This window comes from Urocampus carinirostris, chromosome 16 (assembly GCF_059441175.1).
Source record: "Urocampus carinirostris isolate Australia breed hairy pipefish chromosome 16, RoL_Ucar_1.0, whole genome shotgun sequence".
Taxonomy (NCBI): domain Eukaryota; kingdom Metazoa; phylum Chordata; class Actinopteri; order Syngnathiformes; family Syngnathidae; genus Urocampus; species Urocampus carinirostris.
The window spans coordinates 10,346,360-10,354,818 of record NC_142364.1 but is presented as its reverse complement, the minus strand read 5'-3'; the positions used below and the strand labels follow the sequence as shown (position 1 = coordinate 10,354,818).

General features: G+C 43.5%; 1 protein-coding gene across 1 annotated transcript; it reads left to right on the top strand.

The window, feature by feature from the left end:
* The first annotated feature begins 4,838 nt into the window (after positions 1 to 4,838).
* fut7 (fucosyltransferase 7 (alpha (1,3) fucosyltransferase)) lies at positions 4,839 to 6,298 on the top strand. Its single transcript, XM_088355636.1, has one exon. The coding sequence runs from the start codon at positions 4,848 to 4,850 to the stop codon at positions 5,859 to 5,861; it is 1,014 nt and encodes a 337-aa protein (XP_088211762.1). The 5' UTR covers positions 4,839 to 4,847; the 3' UTR covers positions 5,862 to 6,298.
* The last annotated feature ends 2,161 nt before the right edge of the window (positions 6,299 to 8,459 follow it).

Below are 8,459 nucleotides of genomic sequence, written 5' to 3'. Positions count from 1 at the left end.
GTTTTCTTTTGGCAGTCCTCTTTGTGAATCTGACCGGAACGACACCAAACAAAAGTTCCAGCATCATCACCTTGTCCAATGCAGGTTTGTGACTCATCACTGAGGATACCCTTCATCTAGTCATCCACAGTCCATGATTGCCTCTCCTTAGCCCATTGCAGTAGTGTTCTTTTGTGTTTAAGCATCAACAACGGTTTGCTTTTAGCTTTCCTATGGTAAAATCTAAGCGGTTTTGCACAGTGTGTCACATTGACTTCAACTTCCTCCCATTTCCTCTTCATTTCTCTTGTTGTGCGTTTTCTGTTTTCAAGACATATGGCCTTAAGTTGTTTGTCTTGACGCCTACATGTCTTCCTTGGCCTACCAGTATGCTTGACTTTAACAACCATGTTGTTTGTTCTTGGTCCAAATCTTCGATACAGCTGTTTGTAAACAGCCCACGTCTTTGGCAACTATACAAATAGTTACCTTCTTCAAGAAGTTTAACGATCCTGTCTTTGGTCTCAAGAGACATCTCTCTTATTGGAGTCATGATTCTTGCAAATCCACTTAGTCCAGGTGTGATTCACCATTTTTAACTTCTGACGAACGAGCAGACTTAATCTAAGCCAGGTGCCCAATTAAGGAAAGGAAATTGACTGGGTGTTTCCTTGTTTTCTACTCAAAATGCACTGATTCCATATTTTTTTCCTTAGATTGTAGTAATTCCATATTTATTTCCCTGCACTTGCTCTATAAAAGCAATATTTACTGACCATTGCAATGTTCTTTTTTCATTTCTTTTAGTGATTCTAAATGCTTATACGTTGCACTTTGGAATGACCTCACGATTGTTTCATATTTGTGATTTTTTTTCTACAGAATAAAATGTCTGATTGAGGTCTTTCCCTAGACTGGTGATTTCATACTTTTCTGTAGGGGTTGTAATAGTACTCTGCATAGATCTGTTCTTTATGGAAGAGTGGTAAGAAGAAAGCCCTTTTTGAAAAAAAAAGCCCATTTGGCAGTAGTAAGAAACCACAAAGAAGACACAAATAACATGTGGAACAAGGTGCTCTGGTCAGATGAGATCAAAATAGAACTTTTTGGGCTGGAGTCAAACTGTTGTGTTTGGCGTAGGAGTCACTCTGCAAACACTATCCCCACTGTCAGACATGGTGGTGGCAGCATCATATTCTGGGGGTGTTTTTCTTCAGCAGGGACTTATGGTTAGAGTTGATGGGAAGATGGATGGAGCAAAATAGAGGCTGATTCTGGCAGAAAATCTGTTGCAGACTGCAAGAGACCTGAGAATAGGGCGCAGGTTCACATTCCAACGGGACAATGACTCTAAACATGGAGCAAAATCTACATGGAATGGTTTAAACGTAACAGTATAAAGGTGTTAGAATAGCCAAGCCAAAGTTCAGACCTCAATCCTACAGAGCAGGGGTGTCAAACTCATTTTAGCTGGGGGCCACATGCTAGAAAATCTTTTTTGGCAGGGGCCGGATTAGTAGGTTTAAAAGAAGGAGAGAAAGAAAGAGAGAGGTAGACAATAGAGATATAGAATGAAAGAGAGAGAGGAAGAAAAAGAAGGAGAGATAAAACGATAGAACAAAGGAGACAGTGTGTGTGCATGATAGAGCACAAGAGAGAAAAAGGGAAAAAAGGAGAACATGAGAAATTGAAAGAAAGATACAGAAAAAGAAAAAATAGAGATAAAATAGAGCGAGAGAGAGAGAGTGAGAAAGAGAGATCGTGAGAAAAAAGAAGGAAACTGCAAGAGAGCAAAAAATAGAAAAGAGAGAGAGAGTTAGAAGGAAAGAGAAAAAAGAGAGATGGAGAGAGAGAAACACTAAAGAGGACAATAAGGATTAAAAAAAGAAAAAGAGAGAGAAAAAAAAGAGAGAAAAAGAAATCCTACTTAAGTTTCTCTCTGAGTGGTGCCTGGCTTGGCTGACATCAAGTGGACATATATAAAACTGCATCTTTTTTGTCCCTCTTCTCTCCGTGTTTCCCTGTTGGCTTAATGGAACCCAAGCCCTGAACCAGCCCGCGGGCCGCCTATTTGACACCTACACAACCAAGCTTTTGTGGAAAGATCTGAAAAAGCTGCACAAATCTTGTGGAACTTGAGCTGTTCTGTAAGGAAGAATGGGGAAATAATTCTCTTTCAAGACGAGCAAAACTTAAAGAGACATACCCGAAAAGACTTGGGGCTGTGATCGCTGCAATAGAAGGTTGTATAGGGAACCTCCTGCGTGGGTTCAAATCCAGCTCCAGACTTCCTGTGCGGAGTTTGTATGTTCTCCCCGTGCTTGCGTGGGTTTCCTCCGGGCACTCCGGTTTTCTCCCTCGTTCCAAAAACATGCATTTCAGGTGAATTGGCCGGTCCAAATTGTCCCTAGGTGTGAATGAGCGAATGAGTTGTCTGTCCTGCGATTGGCTGGCAACCAGTTCAGGGTGTCCCCTGCCCACTGCCCGGAGATGGCTGGGATAGGCTCCAGCCCCCCCGCGACCCTAATGAGGATAAGCGGTACGGCTAATGAGATGAGATGCTTAAAGCCTGAAATATGGCAATATCTCCAATCGTTTTGGGGGGAGGGGGGCAGTACTTTTGCAAGACACTTGAGTTCCTATGCTGTCACGTGGCGAGCACCCCCCAAGTGTAAACCATCACGAGGTCGGTTTAGGGTTTGCAAATGTCATTTCCCATTCGAAGTTCCTCCTCTGGGTTTTTAAGCGAGGTGACGGGCGCTGCGGACTGATGTCACACCCTCCAGATGAAAACAGAACCAGGTCCCCGACGTTCCTCACCGAGAACTTCCAGCAAATCCAGAGAAGATACCCCTCGGACAACGTTCTCTTCTCGTCCTGGACAGTTTTGAGAAAGAGGCGAGGAAATAAATGAAGATTGAAGCACCTTGAGGACTTCCTCCTGCAACGGGCAAGTGATACTATGAGTCTGTCGCCACATCCTGTTTTGAAATTCGAGAGAAGCATTTCAACTGTACAGTTTTTCTGGTAATAGGGTCTCATACGGGAAGCCATTTTAGGTTCAGAGCTTTGGGGGGGAAGAGCACCCGGATGAGGGGTGGGCAAACTACGGCCCGCCGTCAAGTTTCTTCATCCGACCCCCCAGACAAAATTTTATGAAGATGTAAACATTTGGAGATAAGGAGAGGGATGGGCGCCACCAGTCTGTACTTGCCCAAATAACCACAGGAAATGGTGCCCCTACCACCTGTGTGGTGAAGGGAAAACGGATAGAGAGAGCGATAGAGGGAGAGAGATGGATAGAGAAATAGACAGAGGGAGAGAGAGAAATGAAGAGAGATAGATAGATACAGAGAGAGAGAGAGAGCAGTAGAGAGCGATAGATAGATAGATAGATAGATAGATAGATAGATAGATAGATAGATAGATAGATAGATAGATAGATAGATAGATAGATAGATAGATAGATAGATAGATAGATAGATAGATAGATAGATAGATAGAGAAAATTAGATAGAAAGAAATAGTGAGAGAAAAAGAAAGAGACAAAGAGAGAGAAAGAGAGTTAGAGAACAAGAAAGAAAAAAGGAGATAGTGAGAGAGATAGAGGGAGAAAGAGAAAGGGAGAGAAAAAGACAGAGAACGAGAGAGACAGAGACAGAGAGACAGAGAGAGAGAGAGCAATGGATGGAGAGAGAAATGGAGAGAAAGATGCATAGAGAGATAGAGAGAGAGAGCAATGGATAGATAGAGAGCGATAGAGAGAGAGAGAGATAGATAGAGCAGTAGAGAGCGAGAGAGCGATAGATAGATAGATAGATAGATAGATAGATAGATAGATAGATAGATAGATAGATAGATAGATAGATAGATAGATAGATAGATAGATAGATAGAGAGTGAGAGCGAGAAAATTAGATACAAAGAAATAGTGAAAGAAAGAGATTGAGACAAAGAGAGAGAAAGAGAGAGAGAGAGACAGAGAGACAGAGAGACAGAGCGACGGATGGAGAGAGAAATGGAGAGAGAGATGCATAGAGATAGAGAGAGAGCAATGGATAGATAGAGAGAGCGATAGAGAGAGAGAGCAATAGAGAGAGAGAGAGATAGAGCAGTAGAGAGTAAGAGACCAAGAGAGCAATAGATAGATAGATAGAAAGAAATAGAGAGAGAAAGAGAAAGAGACATAGAGAGAGAAAGAGAGAGAGAGAGAGAGAGAGAGAGAGAGAGAGAAAACAAGAAAGAGAAAAGGAGATAGTGAGAGGGATAGAGAAAGAGAGAGAAAAGGACAGAGAAATAGAAAGAGAGAGAAAAGGACAGAGGGGGAGAGAGAGAGAGAGAGAGACAGACAAAGAGAGAGAGAGAGAGAGAGAGAGAGAGAGAGAGAGAGAGAGAGAGAGAGAGAGAGAGAGAGAGAGAGAGAGAGACAGAGCGACGGATGGAGAGAGAAATTCTGGAGAGATTCTTCCAATGCAGGTACTGATTAATGTTACCATTGGAGCGTGGTGTAATACCACAGTCCAGGCCATGGAGATGCAGGAAACTTCTAGGCATCAGCTAGTTAGCCCATGTGACAAACGAAACCTTGCACAACACCATCAGAGGGACCACAATGGTCCTTACGAAGAACTGGTGACGAAAACTTCAGTGGTATGATCAGGTCACAAGATCATCAGGACTTACCAAGATCCCCAGAGGACAGTTCAATGGGGTAGGAGGAGATGAAGACCCAAAAAGAACTGGGCCAAAAAAAACTTTAAGGAATAGAACCTACTGTATGTCTGAAGCATCAAATGACATGTTCAATATCACCTGAAAAATATTTCTCTTTCAGGAGTGGAAACCTATCCAAACAGTGTGCTTACCACAATGAAGAAGCAGCAAATCCTGACCTTTCTCTGTGTTGTCCTACTGGCTTTCCTCAACGTATGGTTCAATGGCTTTCTTCTGCCTCACCCGACTCAAGTGACGGTCCTGCTGTGGCACAAACCCTTCGGCAAGACCGAAAACCGGAGCACAACCCCTGATGTTATCTGCACGCCGAACTGCAAACTGGTAGAGCGGAGAACTTCCTTCTCCACGGCGGACGTGGTGGTCTTCCACAACTTCGAGCTGGTCACAGGGCGAGAACATCTCCCTCTGGAGCTCCCAAGGCCGCCGAATCAAAGATGGGCTTGGATGTCCCTGGAGTCACCCGTCTCTAACCGAAACCTGAAGAGATTCGCGGGGGTTTTCAACCTGACGGTAAGCTACAGGAGGGACGCCGATATCTCCATCCCTTATGGAGAAAGTCTCAAAAAAGAAGTGATGGATGATCGTCTTGAGCAGACCTTGATGGGAAATAAAACCTACCTGGCTTGTTGGGTGGTCAGCAACTACCAAATCTCTCACAGAAGAAGCCAAGTGTACAAAAAACTCAGCACCCTAATCCCTGTCAAAGTCTACGGCCGGGCCTCCAGGACACCCCTCAACCCTGAAGACCTCCTGTCAACCATCTCACGCTGCTTTTTCTACCTGGCTTTCGAGAACTCGGAAGCAAAAGATTACATCACGGAAAAACTGTGGAGGAACGCTTACCAAGCAGGGACGGTTCCCGTGGTGCTGGGAGCGCCGGTGCGGGATTACCAAGCCGTAGCGCCGCCTCACTCTTTCATCCATGTGGACCGGTTCAAGACTTTAGAAGAACTGGCTTTGTATCTACGGGAGGTTGCGGCAGACCCGAAGAGATACAGAGAGTATTTTGACTGGAGGAGAAAATGGAGAGTGAAGGTGATGGATAACTGGAGGGACAGGGTGTGTCAAATTTGCCAAAAATTTGATAGCTTACCCGCTAGGAAGGTTTATACCGATTTGGCGGCTTGGGATCAATCTACCGGCTCTTAATCTCCCCAACATGGGGCTCGTGAGCACCAGGTAGCTCTCTGAGAACACCAGAGTAGCCTGTGGATGAGGCATGTCAAGCATTGGGTTGATTGGATCATTTCATCTGGCCCGCCTGTGAATATCTGAGTATTTAAAAATAGAGTGAGTCTCTAGCTCAGGGGCGGTCGAACTCACTTAAGAGACCAAGGGTGATAAAGAGAGAGGGAGAGCAAGAGTGAGAAAGAGACTAATGGAGAGAAAGAGAACGAAAGCTAAAAGAAGATAAAAAAGAGAGAAATAGAGGAAGGCAGAGGGAAATAGTGAGAGAGAAAGAGATGGGGGAAGAGAAAGAGGGGAAAAAAGAGACAATGACCAAAGAAATAGAGAGTCTGAGAGTAAGAGAGAAGAAAAAATTAAAATAGAGGGACAAAGAAAGAGAAAAGAGAAAGGGAGCAAGAAAGACCAAGAGAGAGATAAAGAGAGAAAGACCCAACAGAAAGACAGATATGGAGAGAGAGAGAAAAGGAAAAGAAATAGAGAGAGTGTGAAAGAAAAAGACAGTGAGAAAGAGAGAGGGAGAGCAAAAGAGAGAGAAAGAGAGACCAAGAGCGAGAAAGAGTAATGGAGTGAAAGAGAACAACAGCTAAAAGAAGATAAAAAAGAAAGAGAAATAGAGGAAGGCAAAGGGAAAGAGAGAGAGAAAGAGAGATGAGAAAGAGAAAGAGGGAAAAATAGAGACACAATGAGAGAAGAAATAGGGAGTCACAGAGTGAGAGAAAGAAAGAAGAGAGACGGAGAAAGAGAGAGGATTTTATTTTAAATAGAGAGACAAAGAAAGAGAAAATAGAAAGGGAGCAAGAAAGACCAAGAGAGAGATAAAGAGAGAAATAACCCACGGAAAGACAGATAGGGAGTGAGAGAAAAGGGAAATAGAGTCTGAAAGAAAAAGACAGTGAGAAAGAGAGAGCGAGAGCGAGAGAGAAAACAAAAGATAAAAGAAGATAAAAAATAAAGAGAAATAGAGGAAGGCAGAGGGAAAGAAAGAGAAAAAGAGAGATGAGAAAGAGGGAAAAATAGAGACACAATGAGAGAAGAAATAGGGAGTCACAGAGTGAGAGAAAGAAAGAAGAGAGAAGGAGAAAGAGAGAGGATTTTTTTCAAAATAGTGGGACAAAGAAAGAGAAAATAGTAAGGGAGCAAGAAAGACCAAGAGAGAGATAAAGAGAGAAATAACCCACAGAAAGACAGATAGGGAGTGAGAGAAAAGGGAAATAGAGTCTGAAAGAAAAAGACAGTGAGAAAGAGAGAGGGAGAGCGAGAGAGTGAGAGAGATAGAGAGAGAACAAAAGCTAAAAGAAGATAAAAAAGAAAGAGAAATAGAGGAAGGCAAAGGGAAAGAGAGAGAGAAAGAGAGATGAGACAGTGAAAGAGGGAAAAAATAGAGACACACTGATAGAAGAAATAGGGAGTCAGAGAGTGAGAGAAAAAAAGAAGAGAGAAGGAGAAAGAGAGAGGAAAATTTTAAAATAGAGAGACAAAGAAAGATAAACGAGAAAGGGAGCTAGAAAGAAAGACCAAGAGAGATAGTCAAGTCAAGTCATGTGTATTTGTATAGCCCTTAATCACAAAGAGTCTCAATGGGCTGCACAGATCAAAGACTATTGCAAACTATTATTACAGACTATTATGACACCATCCCCTGAGATAGAGAAAGAACCAACAGAAAGACAGAGAGAGAGAGAGAGAGAGAGAGAGAGAGGGAAAAGAGTGTGAAAGAGAAATACAGCTCCAATTGCATTGTGATTGCTGGCTTTGGCGGCATCCAGTGGACATATTTCAAACTGCAGGTCATTTTTCTCTTGTGCTTCTCGTGCTGTTGTCTCATAGGCCAGATTAAAACCCTTGGTGTGCCTGATCCGCCCCACCAGCCGCATGTTTAACACCAATGCTCTACCTCATTTCTTTTAAACGCTATGATTTTGTTTTTGAAATAAAAACAATGTTACTCCGTGCCGCTAGAGGGCAGTAAATGTGTAAAAGAGCAGGCGTACGGTCTGGTTTCATGTTAAAGACAATATAGTGCAGTATTTTCTAGTAGTTTAATCTATATATATCTCATCTCATCTCATCAGCCGTACCGCTTATCCTCAGTAGGGTCGCGGGGGTACTGGAGCCCATCCCAGCAATCATCGGGCAGTGGGCAGGGAACACCCTGAACTGGTTGCCAGCCAATTGCAGGGCACACGGGGACAGACAACTCACACCTAGGGACAATTTGGCCAATTCACCTGAAATGCATGTTTTCGGAACGTGGGAGGAAACCGGAGTGCCCGGAGGAAACCCACGCAAGCACGGGGAGAACATACAAACTCCGCACAGGAAGTCTGGAGCTGGATTTGAACCCACGCAGGAGGTTCCAAAGACATGAACTGTGCCGCACATGCGCTAACCACTGCGCCGCCGTGCTGCCCCACAATATATACTTATATATATACTTTAAAAAATCACCAGTGATGGGTCAAGGAGATTTTCTAAGAAATCAAATTTCTAACTCGCTTAATATTTTAGTGAGCCAATTTTGCCCGGATTTTAGCTGACCTGCACTGGCTCCATGTCAGT

Excerpts from the sequence above, each read along its gene's own strand:
- fut7 (XM_088355636.1), top strand. The coding sequence starts at position 4,848 with ATGAAGAAGCAGCAAATCCTGACCTTTCTCTGTGTTGTCCTACTGGCT.